General features: G+C 38.4%; 1 protein-coding gene across 3 annotated transcripts in view; it reads right to left on the reverse strand.

Moving 5' to 3' along the window:
• RAPGEF2 (Rap guanine nucleotide exchange factor 2) overlaps positions 1 to 17328 on the reverse strand; it is a 196259-nt gene extending 178931 nt beyond the window's left edge. The window contains exon 1 of one of the 3 annotated variants that reach the window (XM_088132706.1): positions 16611 to 17328. In XM_088132706.1, coding sequence (XP_087988832.1) covers positions 16611 to 16679 — 69 coding nt within the window. In that variant the 5' untranslated portion in view covers positions 16680 to 17328. The remainder of the gene's footprint in view (positions 1 to 16610) is intronic. The other 2 variants (XM_088132707.1, XM_088132708.1) reach the window with 2 other exon arrangements.
• Positions 17329 to 17549: the final 221 nt, after the last annotated feature.

The raw sequence follows: 17549 nt of genomic DNA on the forward strand, positions 1-17549 counted from the left end.
TCCAAGGCTGATCCCAATCAGCGCTGACAGGGAGCAAGAGGTCCAACTCATGGCCCCTACTTTGTGGGGTGCCTCAGGGTTTGGTGCTCTCGCTGCTCCTATTTAACATCTACATGAAACCATTGGGTGAGATCATCCAGCACCATGGGATGAGGTATCATCAGTACGCTGATGATACTCAACTATATATCTCCATCCCAGGTGACCTAAGTGATGCTGTGGCTACCCTTTCACGGTGCCTGGAGGCTATAGGGACCTGGATGGGGGACAACAGGCTTCAACTGAACCTTATTAAGACAGATGGCTATGGGTACGGGGAGCCTCAAGATCTAGGAGGTTATCATCTTTGGTTCTGCATGGGGTTTCACTACCCCCAACAGACCCAGTGTGTAATCTGGGGGTCCTCCTAGACTCATGACTCCTGTTCAAAGAGCAGGTGACAGTCGTGGCTAAGAGGACCTTCACACAACTCCGTGTTGTGCATCAGTTATGCCCCTTCCTGGATTGGGAGAACTTCTGCACGGTCACTCATGCCCTGGTCACCTCCCATTTGGATTACTGCAATGCGCTCTACATGGGGCTACCCTTGAAGAGTATCCAGAAGCTACAGCTAGCACAAAATGCAGCGGAACAATTTTGAACGCCCCCAGGGGGGCACATATAACACCTCTGTTATGAGAGCTGTATTGGTTGCTGGTTTGTTCCAGGTCCAATTCAAGGTACTGGTTATTACCTTTAAAGCTCCATGGCACAGGACCAGGTTATCTGAGGAGCCATCTCACCCGTTATATCAGCCTACCCCACTTGGTCCAGCAGAAGGGGCATGTTACAGAACCCACCAGTTAAGGAATTTCAGCTGGCAGGGTCTAGGAAGAGAGCCTTTTCTGCTGTGGCCCTCACCCTGTGGAAAAACTTACCACCTGAGGTGTGGTCCACCCCCATTCTCATGGCCTTCCAGAAGAATGTGAAATCTTGGCTATGCCAGATGGCCTGGGGGCCTGATGGGGACTCTCATTATTGGAACTGGCTGGTGGGATAATCAATTCTGTTCCCCTTCCATCTTAAATTGTATATAGTCTTTTTATCTAGAATTATTTTTTAGCTAAATTATTATGGATATTTATATGTTTACTCTTTTTACCATTTGGATTTCAATTATGAGCTGCCCAGAGTCACTCTCTGGAGGAGATGGGCGGCATATAAATTAAATAAATAAATAAATAAATCCCAATAGCAAAATTATGGGAGGGGGTTCCCTCTCACTTTGCCTTTTTAATATAACTTGGGCTTATACATTCTCTCTGTCTCTCTCTCTCTCTCTCGCTCTCGCTCTCTATTTCTATATATATATTGCTTTAGCAAAAAGTTCTTCACATATTTTAATAATGCCAATTCATGATTATCTTCCATATTGTTGGTTACTATTATTCAAAGACTACAGATGAGAGATCTGAGATTGTGACAAGCTTGTTACAAAGGAAAAAAGCCAATCTAGCAACAGCTTCCAATAGATTGCTGAGATATCAGCAGGAGCCAAAAAGAAAGCATGGAGCAGTTCCAGATTAAAGAAAGTAACTATGTAGAAGCATCTTGCAAAATCAAAACACACACACAACCCGCCTCCAAACTACACCATGATGCTTAATTATTCATAATTTTTGCTTGTGTTATACATGATTAAATGTAACTTAGGATATGGAAAACAGTAAAACAGTATAAGTATGCCATGAAAAGGCTTCTTAACGCTTTCCAAACTTTTTTGTTTGCTTATTTTGCTTTAGTCACACTATTGATTACATTATTAGAAGTCACATGGAACTTAGATTTCTTTCCTACCTTCCATTCAACTGAATAATCAAGGTTGTAATACTTTATTTGGAACAAAGTGAATACTACTAAATCAATCATAAAGATCTTTAACTTGAAACATTACTTATAACACTCTTTAATGTTGAATTAAAGTTGAATATGTTATGAAAATCATAAAAATAACAGTGCAGGAGGAATGGGATTTTTAAGTGTGTGTGATAAAATAGAGAGAGAGAAATGGATGGATGTTGAATGAATACAAATACTTGTGACCAGCATAAAAGAAGTACATTGAGGTGGTTGATCATACAGAGAGAATGAATGAGGATCAAATTACAAAATAAATATATGAAGAATGAAGGAGTAAGTCAAGATGAAAGGGAAAACTGAGAAAGTCATGTTTGGATGGAGTGGAGATCCTCACAAAGATAGAGGTGAAAAGCTTAAAGAACAGAAACTTACGTATAAAATGGTGTATGAACAGAAGGGAAACAACAGTATTTTGCAAGTATATAAAGGTATGGAGAGATAGAATGTTTTCTACCTTTTCTGCACTCTTTATAACACTGCTCAGCCACAAAAACTGTACAATGGATATGTATGTATGTATGTATGTATGTATTACTTTTAATAGAATTGTTCCTAAATAAACTCGCAACCCCGGATCTTTAAAAGAACAAGTGTGTTTTGTGTATTTTTCTATTAATATTAAATAAGCACTTTCTAAGAACTCTGCTTTTATTGTTGTGAAATTATATCTGACTTCTGTATATAACATTGTGTAAAAAAAAGGAACTAAAATACTTAAAATTCTTTATTTCCATAGTTGCCAATGACTTGTCATATTCAAAGACAGCCAATTTAATTTAGGAAAACTGAAAAATTACCTGGAGATAGTGGTTTTAACAGTTTATATGTCAGATGATATCTGCACATTTACTTTAAAAAATAATTAAAGATAAATATTACAGCAATTATATATTTACTGAAACATAAAGTGATCACTGGTTAGTAACTACCAGAGTAGACAGTTTTTAAGACCTTTAGAATGTTCTGTGACAACTTTTCTTTCAATGGAGTTTTCTTTTTAAACACTGTTATGAAATCCAGTGAATTAATGATTCCCAACAGATATGTGACTTGCAAGAGAAATGCACCTTAATGAAGCTTTTCTAAAGGCTGATATGAAATGCTTGTTAATAGACAAAATCTAACATTTAGGGTAATGTTACACTATTAACTTTCATTCAGTTTATGAAGTGGTAATAGTCACAACACTGGAAATATTCCCTATTAAAATTCAAATAATAGTTCAGCACTGCAGTACTTCATTGCCCTTCGACAGTTGCTTCTAAGACTCCTGCCATCGCTTTTCTTGTCATCTTCTCTTGTGACTTTCTATCTCATGTTTGCTTCCTTGCTCACAGTCTGTAGCATGCAGCTATTGCATTCATTTTAAGTCCTAACATTCATAGTAAATCCTACAGTAACCCCAACCGTAACTATTTTTCTTCTTTCCACACCATTCACTATATTCTCTGATGCTCTTCTAATATATATTATGGAATATTATTCCTTCATTTATTATCCAGTTCCTTCTCATACAACTTTTCTATTTCTATTGTTTATTTCAGCTTTCTCACTTTATCTCTGATCTGTTTAATGCATATGAAGCATTTAAATAAAACATATTCAATACTGATTTGTAATATATACTCATCAGGTCTTTTTCAGCAAAGAGCACAGCAGGTAATATTAATATGAATAAATGAGACATTACAGATTATTCACCACATGTACAATTTATACATCATGTGGTAGAGATTGTTCTTGAATTTATCTGAAAATTGCAAACTTAAAGGGGCTTAGTGCATATTCTGATTTTTTAAAAAAATGGCATATCTGGGTCCAGATTTCCATTCAGCCAAAATGTTCATTAAGCAACTAAACCAGTCATCACTTTTGAGCCTAAACTATTTTAAGATAGGTTGTAGTATTCTATCCTACATTAATTACAGTATGATCTGAATGAATATGTAATAAAGGAAGTGATAAATTACTGCATGTATGAATGACTTTTAAATTACAAATTCTAATCCTGAAGTAGTGTTGTTGTTGTTTTAATTTTTACATTGCAAATAACTTTATGGCTGAAACTGCCAGGACAACCATACAAATGAAAAATGAAATGATGAAACCTGATTAAATATAATTATAAAAAGTTACCAGTCACAGAAGCAGTTTGAAATAGTGAAGCTAAACTATAATAAACAACAAATGTTTAAAAAAAACTAAAAATATTTAGAGGCAGAAACAACTTTACAATATACCTTAAATTACAGGTAGACACTAATCTATGTAGCAAGTTAAAAGTTATGATATAATAAGTAAGGTTATATTCTGAAATCTGAACTCAGAAAAGAATGGAGCTAATTGGAATAGATTATAGCTCTCAAGAAGAGCCAGTTCAAGCTCATTTATCTGTAATTCAAAAACCTCTACACATCTGTAACTTTGAGTTTGGAAACACAACAGTATCTTTAAAGCACTTATATAATACAGGGAGAAAGAGCAATGGATTCAAGATTCAAAAGATCTGTCTTCAAATCAGAGTGATCCTTGCTGTTAGAAATCCCAGTCTTTTGAACAGGTGGCAAGATCAAGGGCTATTCAATTGCTACATCTGATTGTTATGATGAAAAGTTATTTTGTTTTTCTGTTAGAATGCACATAAAGGATTAACTTAGTGGTTCCTTATAAAGAAAGCAGACATAAACCAAGAATAATTCAGAAAGGGTAGCCAAAGACAAGTGAAGACACTGGACCGAATAAAAAGAAGGAAAGCATAAGGAACTAACTAATATATCTTTTAAAAAAAGAGATATGCTAGTAACTACTTCTGATGTGCCAAGTATTCATTTAATAATTAAACATGCTAAGAAGTTTTTAAAAAAGTCAAATCCTTATGCAATGTTCATAAGATGGTGTTTTATAAACTAAGTCTTAATTATTTATGATCAATTAGTCCTCTGTGTAAATGGGAAGCCAACTATAATAATAAGCTACTACCAGGCTAAGGCAGTACACTGCCAGAAAAAGAACAAGACATACAGATGACAATATTAATATAAGATCAAACACCAAAAGATTAAATATATATATATATCAATTCTAAAATGGTACTAGGATCTTACAAGGTATTGTAAGATTAAATATATATATCAATTCTAGAATGGCACTAGGATCTTACAAGATATTTAACAATCCCCAGACTAAACTTGGAATAAATTATACCACTTCTATCCAAATCCTGATTGTTCCAAAATTACCAAACAAGTTTCCATGGCTCAGGGCAGACTTGAACTTAGATCTCTCCAATCCTAGCTCAACACCTTAACTGTTATACCCGGTTCTGAATGTAAGGGAGAAAGTACTTCATACAGTGCAGGCCCTCTGAGCTGTGACATTTCTTATAATTTAACAACCTGTGAACTGAGCTAATAAAAAACCTAGGAGCAATTCTCCAATATATTATGGCTTTGCTATTATTCACAGAACTATAGGTTCCCCTTTTCTCATTCAGTGTTGTGACTATCAAAAGTTAGTTCTCAATTACCTGCAGTTCTGTGTACCATAAGTCTCCTTTACCTAGAAGTCAGCACCTTCAAAACATTATGATTAAACTTGTGAGAAAATATTTCCAAGGTTCACATGCTTATATTTGACATTAACAGTTTTAGCATTTCCCAGATTTAAGTTAATTCACCAAAAGTGGAGGGAGAAGGGACCTGCAGCATAGAAAAACAGTAGAGGAAATGAAGACATTTATTTCTGAACATGAGGTATTTAGGTAATGTGAACTGCTTCTGCTCTGTGTTATTTAAATTCCATTTAAAACTATTGTTTTCACAGTTTGCAATCTAAGTAAGATTTAAAAAATTGGCACAGGAATTATATCTGATAAATTTTTGTCTGTCGGCAAAGGTTCCATAAGCGAATAAACACCCATTTGTTAGCATTCTATATATTTTATTTAACAGCAGCTTTTCTGTGTTCAACCCCACCCCATCTGAACCCCACTGCTATTGAGTACAAACTCAGCTGCAATGATTTGCATCCCAGTGATGTAAGAAATAGCCCACAGAGACATGTAGAGTATTTCAAACAAAGAAGCTAGTCACTGGGGTAAACTGTCTGCATGCTAATTGGCAATGGAGACAATACAGAGTTCAGATAACACTAAAAACAAAGGTCTGATTTTATTTCTTTGCTTGCTTCATAGCACGTATGTGTAACACGCTGTTGCTACATATAGGGACAGGAGAACTAGATCAGTATTCTGTAAACAAAAGAACAAAGCGTAAACATGATACTCAAAGACCTTCAATTTACAATAACATAGAAGCTTTCAACCTTTTTGGCTGATAAGTACATTTAGAGTTTTGACAATGAATTATGGGCTTTAAAAAATGTCTGATGCTGAAATACTAATTCATGAACAGCTGACTTTGTTAAAAACATTAAAATATCCATATAACAGAACACAAAATGATGAAGCTAAAGAAACCACGATTACAAAGAGTTGAGGTCTGAGTTCCAAATACAGAACTGTAAGTGAAACTTGTAACAATATTCTGACAAATGTAAAATGCCATTTATTACATTGATAAAGAAGGATACTGAGGGAACTAAAAAGAATTTAAAGGAATTTAATTTGCACTAAATTCTTCAGTGATTATTTTATGCATTAAGCAGCATGTTTTTCTTGGTCCCATACTCTGCAGCCGGTTGGCACAACTCATAGCAGGAGAAGGACCACACTGATACCTTGAATATAACTGCAAGCCACAAAACAATAGGTGGCACACAGATCAGCTGTTTAGCAGTTAGCAGTGCAGCAGCAGTGATGGAGCTGGCAGTGTTGGTGAGGCCCGGAGACACTGGAGGTACTCAGCACTACGTGATTCGGGGCAGAAGTGGCTGCAAAAAACTAGGTGGCGGTAGTGGATCCTTCCTGGCAGCGGCAACATTTGGCACAGTGGATTTGTTGAGTTTCCAAAAAATGCCCACAGGCTGCACAAGGAGGCTTAGTGGGCACATGCAGCCCATGGGCCATTATATTGTGCAGGCCTGCTCTACAGTTATTATGTCAGCTCTTAATCAATTAATTGGTATTCTAATTATACCATCTGATATTTTTCTATTGACATACTTTCATTTTCCATTGGATACTCTGTAAATAAGCTTAATCTACTCTTACCTGTTCTGTTAATTATATATTTTGGCAATCATTTTTTAATTATTGCCATCTGACTGAATGGTATACAACTAATAAAGCCAATGTCCCATAACATTAACAAAATGTCCAGAAAGTCTGAAAAGTATTTGAAATAAAGAACATTCCCTTCTTAAATATTTTTTAAAGAATGAATATTTCCTTTTATTTATATCAATAGAACCAGTACTACTCAGGTATGTAATTTTAAAATATAAATAATGCCAGAAAATAAAATTCTCCCCCCAAGTCCTGGTGTTTGTGTGTTCTTGAGATGGATGAGTGAAGAATGTCAGGAGTGTATGCCAAGAGTATATACAGTGGTACCTCGGGTTACGAATGCCTCTGTTAATGAACTTTTCGGGTTATGACCAGCTCCAGCCGCAAAAATGTACCTCAGTTTGCGAACTCCGCCTCGGGGTACGAGCAGGATACGCAGCCATTTTCCCTCCCATGACATGGTCCACGGCCATTTTTCCGCCCGACACGTGGTCCGCGGCCATTTTCCGCCCGACACGTGGTCCGCGGCCATTTTTCCGCCCCTGACACGTGGTCTGCAGCCATTTTCCGCCCGACACGTGGTTCGTGGCCATTTTCCACCCCTGACACATGGTCCGCGGCCATTTTCCGCCCCTGACACATGGTCGTAGGGAGGGGGACTCTCCCTCCAAGCAATAGCTGCCTCCCTGTCCTCCACGCTAGAATGGATTAACGGTAATTACACTGAACCTTATGGGGAAATTTCCTTTGGGTTGCGACCAATTCAGGGTGCGACCAGAGTCACGGAACGAATTAAGTTCATAAACCGAGGTTCCACTGTATTCCCAGCAGGGGCACGCAAGGTGTAAAGGTCATTCCAGCTGCCCAGATAAAGCAAGCAGGCACTTATATTGGGAAGCAACAATACAGGAAGAAGCTGGAGGTAGATTATCACTTTATTGACAACAGCAAAGGTATAAATTCATACTGTTCAGGAGACGGCAATGGTAAACCACTCCTGTATTTTTACCAAGAAAACCACATAAATAGAAAATGTACAACGATTGATGATATAGTCCCGGATGGTGTGCCCCTCAGGTCAGACAGCACTAATGCTACTGAGAAAGAGCTGAGGATCTTTTGGAGTACCAATGATGTTTTTGACATGGCTAGATTAAAACCTTCAGGACATCTAGATCCAAAGACAGAATTACAGTGGGAACATGGAATGTAAGAAGCATGAACATGGGAAAGCTCAACACAGTGAAAGATTAAACAACTACAAGTTGACATTTTAGGCATCCATGAATTGAGATGGACTGGGATTCAACACTTTCAGTCAGTAGATCATACTGTTAATTACTCAGAACATTAAAAACAAAGAAGTAACAATATAGCAAGAACAGTACTTGGCTACAATACAATCAATGACCAAATCATATCAATTAGACTTTGTGGACAACCCTTTAATATGACAATCATTCAAGTTTATGCTTCAACCACTGATACAGAAGAAGAGGAGGTTGATGAGCTTTATGATCAAGTTCAATTTGGAATTGACAAACATGAAAGCAAGATGTACTGCTTGTGATTAGAGACTAGAATACCAAAGTTAGAAACATTAAACAGGAAAATGTAGCTGGACTGTATGGCAGAAACAAAACAGGAGACTGACATCAATTTCTGCCACTCCAATGATTTCTTCATACCTGTCTTCAAACAACCAAAACAACACTTCTATACATGGACATCACCAGATGGAGCATGTCGAAATCTATTATAGCTAAAAGGAGGTGGAGGAGCTCAGTTATAGCATCAAAGACATAGCAGGTGCTAACTATGGAACAGATCATTAACTGCTCATGTGCAAGTTCCAAGTTAAGCTAAAGAAGAAGAAAGCCAACCAGTTTCCATGATAAGAACTTGAATACATGCCTACCATTTTCAAGGAGAATATCAGGAATTGTTTTGAAGTTCTGAATCTCATTGATAGAGAACCAAAGAACTTATGGAATGAACTTAAAAGAGTTGTTAGAAGAGATAAGAAGCAGTATTACAACATCTGTAAAGAGACTGAAGATGGGGAAAAAAACACGAAAAAACAAGGATCAAAAGATCTCTGAACTCAGAATGAGGTTTAAACCTCAAATTGGTATGCTAAAGGACACCAATGGACATATAATAACTAATTCCAAAGAGATCAAAGGAAGATGGAAGGAGTATACTGAAACACTATACAGAGATGTCAACATCCAAGATACCTTAGAAGATATTCCTTACTTACAAGAACTTCTAGTACTAGAAGATGAAGTTCAATCAGCACTCCAGTCATTACCAAGTTGGAAAGCTACAGGAACCGCCGGAATACTGACTGAGATGTAGCAAGCAACAGAAAAAAATGTAAGTCAAGGTTCTAACCATGCTATGCCAGCAAATCTGGAGAATGACACAGCAGACAACAGATTGGAAGAGGCCAATCTACATTCCAATACCAAAAAAAGGAGACTTAACAGAGTGTGTAAACTATTGTACAATATCCTAATTTCACATTCTAGCAAAGTAATGCTTAGGATAAACCAGCGCAGATTAGAGCTCTACATGGAAAAAGAGATGCCAGATATTCAAGTTAGCTTTAGAAAAGGCCAAGGAATGTGAGACATTATTGTTCATGCACGCTGGATAATTGAGAAAGCCAAAGAAGTCAGTATGTGTTTCACTTATTAAAGAAAGGCCTTTGACTATGTCGATCATGTCAAGCTATAAAACGTGCTCAGAAAAATGGGAATCCCAGAACACTATCTGCATGAATAACTTATATACAGGGCAGGAAACCATAGTATGGACACAACATAGTGAAACAGACTGGCTCCAGATTGGCAAAGGAGTGTGACAAGGTTGTATATTCTCCCTTTATTTATTCAACCGATATGCTGAATATATATTAAGGGAAGATGGACTGGAAGAAGATGAGCATGGTTTTAAAATTGGAGGGAGAAACATCAATAACCTACCCTATGCTGATGACACTACGCTGATAGACAAAAATGCAAAGAATCTGCAAGCTCTAGTAATAAAGTCAAGGAGCACAGTGAAAAAATGGGACTTAAAAATAAATAATAATTAAGAGCCAGTTTGGTCTAATGGTTAAGGCACCAGGCTAGAAAGCAGGAGACTATGAGTTCTAGTCTGGCCTTAGGCATGAAAGCCGACTGGGTGACTTTGGCCCAGTCACTTTCTCTCAGCCCAACTCACCTCACAGGATTATTGTTGTGGAGAAAATAGGAAGGAGTATTAGGTATGTTTGCCGCCTTCAGCGATTTATAAAAATAAGAAAGGTGGGATAAAAAAACTAACATAATATGTATGTAAATAAGCCCAAACTAATGACAACAGGTAGAACAACCAGCCTTAGAATTGGCAAGGAAGATATCGAAGTGGTGGCTAGCTTCTGTCTTTTAGGATCAACCAACAGTAAAGGAACAAGCAGTCATGAAATACACCACAGACTAACTCTTGAGAGAGCAGCCATGAAGGCCATGGTAAGGTTATTCAAATGCCATGATGTGTCTATATCTACAAAGATCAGAATTGTACAAGCCATGGTAATCCCTGTGATACTCTATGGAAGCTAAAGCTGGACTTTGAAGAAGCAGGATAGAATTAGTATTGATGCTTTTGAACTTTGGTGTTGGTGAAGACTCCTGAGAATACTGTGGACAGCCAAGAAAACAAACAAATGGATCATCAAACAAATCAACTCAGAGTTCTCACTCGAGATACAAATGACTAGGCTCAAATTATCCTACTTCGGATACATTATGCAAAGACCAACTCTTTGGAAAAGGCTCTAAGGCTGGGAAAGGTAGAAGAAAAGAGAAGAAGAGGGCAACCAGAAGCAAGGTGGATAGACTTAGTTAGAGTGACAATGAGTACACCACTGGAAGACTTGAAAGACCAGGTTAGGGATAGATCATCATGGAGAAAATCATTCTATGCAGTCACTAAGAGTCAACAACAACTTGATGGCACATAATCAATCAATCAAATAAAATCCTTTACAAATTATCTTCTATCAATTGTGTTTCTTCTAAAGTGCCATTGCCTTTGGCTATTATCCATTGTAGAAGAGGGAAGGAAGGAAGGAAGAGTCATTACTCTAAATATTTGTTCAAATGTCCTATATCTGTTAGGCAATTCCACTTAATTTGGGAGGAAAGGATGGTTCTCAAGGGTTAGGATACCCCCAAAGAACAGGGAATTATATAAATGTTAGAGTTATCCACACGTTTATCCCCTATGGCAGTTTATCCCAGTGCTTATCCCCTTTGGGAGTCAGCAATAATGTTGTGATGTTTTATTTGTTTCATATTATTGTATTCACTGCTTTAAATTTCTAGTCATACACAAATTGTCTCTCAGTCCTACTAAATCCATTATGATTTATTTCTAAGGATGTACAAAATGACCTGCTCCATAATATATCCCATAGCCAGATTGTTTTCATATTATTTTTTTTAATTAAAAATCATTCCCTTGGGCCATATTCTATAGATTGGATGGTATGTAACACTCCTCACAGCTACTCACCCTATCTACTTTTGTGGACAAGGAGGAAAAAAGGGAGCAAGGAACTTTTGTACATGTTGTGATGATGCACACAAGCATGAAAGGAGCAGAGTTTAAATTGCAATGCCACAATGCTGCTTTCCTCATTTTGATAAAAGCAGCAAGCTTCTACAGATGTCTGTAGATGAGGCAACCAATTATTTATGAAGAGCACAAGCTTACCTCTACATGATGATAGTATAAAACATGCCATAGATTTGCATGGACAAAATGAGGACCTAGAAACTGCAAACTAAATCTACTTATACATAACCATTTCCAAAAATTTGAGATGCAGGGCCAAGCACAATATAGCTGCAAAACACTATCAAAATACTAACAAACAATCTCATGTAATTTCATTATCAGCTCAAGTTTAGTTATTAATATTATCAATAATAATGACAAAATGTAGGAAAATCACATAAGGAGTATCAAATTAAAGCCAAAATGTAACAGGACTTATTTGCATACAAAGATTAATCTCTTAATGTTGCTTGATTATATCGTTTTCAACACTATAACTACAATCTATATTCTCCAAAATGTGAATCAACAAATAGCTCTAATATCGCTACTTAAAATATATTGTTTTTCTAGAAGCAGGGTTCTTTTCCCTTTCCTTAATGGGAACTACATTAGTTCTCTATTGTAGAGAACTATATTAATTTCTCTGACTGGAAATGTAACTGCATTCAGACATAACCAAACCATAAAAAACAAACTGTGGCAAGCACCCTGCCCAGACATTCTATCCTCCCTTTCTACACAAAGTACCAAAAAGATTAAAAGTGTTCAAAGTATGGTTTGCAGCAGTTGAACTTAAAATTATAAACTATTTCTAAACTGTTTCTGCAATCACATGCAAATATGAGATAATCTTGCAGTTATCAACTACCCAGAGGGAAAATCTATGAGTGAGTAAGCTTCCCACTTCTCCATGTAGGTGCCTATCTGAAGCTCCTTCTTTTTAAAGAGATTCTTGAGGTCTTTGCTGCTTGCTACCAAAAAAAAAAAAAAAAAAGCCTTCCCAGTCTGAGACAGGAACTTTTCTTCTTCTGTTTGGCTCCACTGGTTCATTATTGGCCAGTAATTAATTAGTTTTAGAGGGATGTGAAGGTCCCACTCTGGTACTTGTGTTGGCATTCATGTGCAACAGAAACCAACTCTTAAATGGGCAAGCATGTAGCAGGACCTCAAGTTGTAGAATGTTGAGGGGGAGAGAAAAATAGCTTGGAAGCAGGTATTCAAGTGATTATCTGTACAGGTAGAAATGCTGGGATAAATTTCAACCTAATTATTGCGAGGAAGGGAGGATGGGCTTCTAGTTGGCCTATTTTAGGATGCATTCTCATTATAGATATCACAATGATCGTGAATATGACCCTCTAGCCTAAAGATCATTCATTATACTAATCCATTGCATTTTGTATAATTAAAATCTGAATCCTATAGCATGAAACTTCCTTCAAATAAATCAATTTATGATCATAATAAGGATAGAAGCTGTTTGGTACAGGTGTTCCTCATTTAGCAACCACTCATTCACTGATCTTTCGAACTTACAATAGCTCTGAATAAGTGGTAGTTATAACTGGTCCTCATATGGCTGGTGCAGCGTCCCATGGTCATGTGATCACAATTTGCAACCTTCCCTGCTGGCTTCCAACAAGCAAAGTCAATGAGGAAACCAGCAGGAAGTTACAAGTTGCAGTCACAAGAGGTCCTTGCTTAACGACCCACACCATCCTCACTCAATGACTGTCACAGGGGCTACCAGAACTGCTGTTGCAAAACAGTGCAGTCATGTGGTTTTTTGACTTATGACCGTGTCACTTAATGATGGAGTTTCCACTCCCAATTAGTGTCGTTAAGCGAAAACTACCTGTACTCTTCTCACAGAGATTCTCACTTTCAGAAGACTCCTAAAAACTCTTCTACTATCTGGTGTTTAAGTAAATACTTAACTTCACAATCAGTCTCTAACAAATGTTATTTCTTCTTTTAAAAATGACATTATTTCAATAGTTATGTTCAGTCACAATGATTGAAATAACTATGTAGCCTTTTAAGCAAAATTATAAAGCTGACATAAAGAGGGAGAGTATGGGGATATAAAGAGAGAACCAGTATTGCCCTGTATTGGTATTGGCAAGATTCTGGTTCAACTCCACTGTCAGCCATGGAAGCTCCCTCAATGATTCTGGGCTTGTCACTCTCTTACACCGCCACCTTCTTCACAGGGTTGTTGTTTGGAGGAATAATGAGAGGGGAGTGTTATATACATCACCCTTACCGTCTCAATGAAAGGTGGGATATAAATTTAACAGTTCTGTTCAACTAAAAGCTGTAACTAACCCCAAAACTAGACTGGTTGCCTAAAAGAGGTAATAAATATTCTTAAACAGAATCTGAAAAGAAACATGGTTAAGTCTATAACCCATGGAAGCAAAAATACAATATTGAATAAAAACTGAAAATTAAATTACTAAAAGCTGTAGCTTCAGCAATATTTCCCTGCTTAGTGAATTGTCAAAAATAAAATAAAAGGCCCATTTGTTAGCTTAAATACTGCCAGTACAGTAATCACTGCATTTCCTTCTGTCTGGATATATTTTACTGACATTTGGGACCAGCTGTGAGCTCATGAGCAAAAAGTTTCTTTTAAAATATGCTACAAGTTTTTAGTTTGTAGATATTTTTAAGATTGCAGCAGTAATACAGTCTCAGTATTCTGGGTTTAGCTTTCTGCACTGTTTTAGGTTGACCCTCAGTACTGAATGAGTTTATTTTTTAACTGTGTCACCTATTTTAAAAAACCACCAAAACAGTAAACTTAGCATTTCACTATTATTTGGCACAAATCACATTTTGCCTGTAACAGTAAAGTCTGATGGACTAAGCTACTCAACAACATTATCACACCTAGACAATATTCTTGCTATTAAACACCTGATAGCACACTTTCCTATCAGGGATTCTTCACTAAAATCCAGTTTTCCTAGCTTACTGCTTGAAAGTATCCCTTATTCTCTAAGTAATGAAGTCAATATAATTGCGAGTAAGAGACTCAAGCAAGAGTGCCACACTACTAAAGCAAGATAGGGAGGGAGTAAGGTTGTTGTGTGAACCCAATTAATGGCTTATGTTTCAGGTGAACCATCTGATTAATCTAGTATATGAAGAATAAATAATAAAAATATTCAGGAAAAATTATTAAAAATCCAATACCTCTGTCTGCCATTACTTTACCAGGGCAAAAGAAAAACCTTTAAAAAAAACAAAGATAATCTAAATAACTTATCAATATCAAAGTTTCACATTAATTAAGATTTTGGCAGATGATAACACTATTAAAAAGCTTCAAAATTATTGGCTGCTATAGCAATTAAGCAATGCTTTTGTTAAAATCAAGATATTCAAAAATGCAAACACTTTAGAAGTAGATAGATGGCACTGATTTCAACAAAGTAATATCATAAAGATAAGCTACTGAACCATAGCTTGATAGAAGGACTGGTAAACAGCTTATGCATTAAAAAAAAACTGCAATAATAACCTTTCAGCCATTATTCCAAATCAGGAATAATCTGCTCAGCTTTACACACTGTTAGAAGAGTTATCCTGAGCATCTTCCACTATGGATACTGTTAACCAAGAGCTAGTAATCCAACAATGATAGTGGGCCAACTCTTAACATTCCACAGAAGCAGGCCAGAAATGAACTGCACAGGTGTTTAAAAAATAATACTTATCCCATTGTTTATGCATTTTGTTCCATTTCTGAGCAATTTACTTTCTTGAATTACCCCCCCAAAAAACAATGAAAAGCAAAAAGAGAATTAACAATTAACTGCCTGCTATGAAGAGTCTTAAACTGCAGTAAGCAATAAAACAAATATATCCACTATGTATCTTTTTAAAAACCTAATTGTTCTATTTCAAGAAAAGATCACTCACAACGAAGTGCAGTGAACAAAATACTCGCAAAGGTTAATATTGATTATTGCATCAATACCTCTTGGCAATCTGATGACTTGGTTTCTAAGGATCTAAATACTTACCACAACAAATGAATGAATAAATCTAAAAAGAAAAACTCAATATTTTTGCTTGCCTACTGGAGGAAAAAAAATTACATAGATCTCCAGAAGCAGACACAATAGAAGTCTAGTAAACTAGGATGGAAGTAAATAAACTATTCTGCAATCCCCAACTTGCCTACCAAAAGTGTTGGGGAAATTGCCTGCTTCTTGCAACAACTTTCAAATTAATTTTGGCAATACGGAAGGGCAAATGGCTAAATTAAGCATTCGCCTTAATACAACCATCTAAGAGCTGCACTGTTAATGGAAATGGGGGAAGGGAAGCCTGGTGTTGATTGTGAATGAATGAGCTTTTCTTTCTGTGGGTAGGAAAGGGATTAAAGATACCTGAAAATATATTCACTGATATAGCCATGTGCAGATAGAAGGATTTAAAACATCTAAGCTGCTATGGTCTGTGAATGCTATGTACACTTTTTAAAAGAAATTCAGAATTCAATTACAAATAAACTTAGAGAAAACAACAAACCTGCTCACCATTTATACTTACCTGGCCCACTCAATCTCACAACCACCCAAAACAAAATTGGACGTAAAGTTTTCCCAAAGATGTTGAGGGGATGCCCCCCACCACGATCACAAGAACAAAGATTAGAGCTTTTGGGGAGTCATCGGATTTAAGAAACGTCTGGGATGCAGACTGAGGAAAGGAAGCTGAACGAACAGGCCAACTTGGAGAGAAAAGAATTCATCTGAGGGCGATAGGGGTCTCCTTCAAACGGGGACACGTTACACACAAGCGCGACTGTCGAGGGTAAGGACATCAAGGGAGAAAAGAGGGGGCACTCAGAAGCAGAGAGGAAAGATGTTTTTACGGAAGTACTGCTCAGAAATACCTGGGGGCTCCTGTCGACTGGGTTCTTCATGACCGCCTGGCGGAAGTTATTATCCACGTAGGACGCCATATCGCTCCCCCTTTTTCTTTTCGTACTTCAGGCCGGGCGCCGCGTCCTGGCCCGTTCCCGTCGCCCTTCTTCCACGTTCAAGCGCCTTTTCCTGCCCAGGAAGCGAGACGGCGCCTGCACCCGGGCGAGCGACTGCTTCTCAACCTCACTGAACGTGGCGAGGAAGCCAGCTGAGGTGAAAAGCGGCTCCAGCTGGCCCCGGGGGCTCCAGCTGCTACTGTTCGTCCTTCTCGGTCGCGGCGGCGGCGGCCGATCCCTCCGCCTCAGCAGCGCCGCCCTCCGGTCGGGGCCCCTTGCCTACAGGGCTCGCGGGTTCTGGCGGCGGCGGCGGCGGCGACCCCCGGCCCCGCCTCTGCCGGCCTGCCCGGCAGTGTTGTTGTCGATGTCGCCCTCCTCCCCGCTCCGCCGCCGCATCCCCTTAAGTGGCAGGGCGGGAGAAGGACCGCCGCGTCCTAGTCGAGCTCGGTTTCAGTCTCGGGCCTTGCGAGGACGAGCAGGCAGGAATTCGGTGGATGTGCTGCGTCTGGGTAGAAAGAAGCGGGCGTCGGGCCAGCAGGCTCACTGCGGGAACGGCCTCCAGCGCTCGCCTGGGCTTTGTGCCGCTGCAACCATGGTGAGGCGACGGACGAAGAGGGAGAGCACCGCCCGGCCGCACCGGCAGCAACAAGGCGGGGTGGAGCTGCGCCGCCTCCCGTTCCCGCCCCCCGAGCTCTGTTCGTCTCTCAGCCGCGGCGCAAGCCGTCGCCGCCTTCTCACGGCGCAGGAGTTGGTCGGGCCGGGCTGGAGCGGTTCCCAAACGCACCGGAATTCCTTAGACCAAACCGTCAGCACCATCTCTCTTCCTCTCTCTCCCATTCGCGTTGCGTTTGT

Source organism: Python bivittatus, unplaced genomic scaffold, assembly GCF_059951505.1.
Source record: "Python bivittatus isolate LINGU-HERP-01145 unplaced genomic scaffold, Pbiv_v1 ctg000070_np1212, whole genome shotgun sequence".
NCBI lineage: Eukaryota > Metazoa > Chordata > Lepidosauria > Squamata > Pythonidae > Python > Python bivittatus.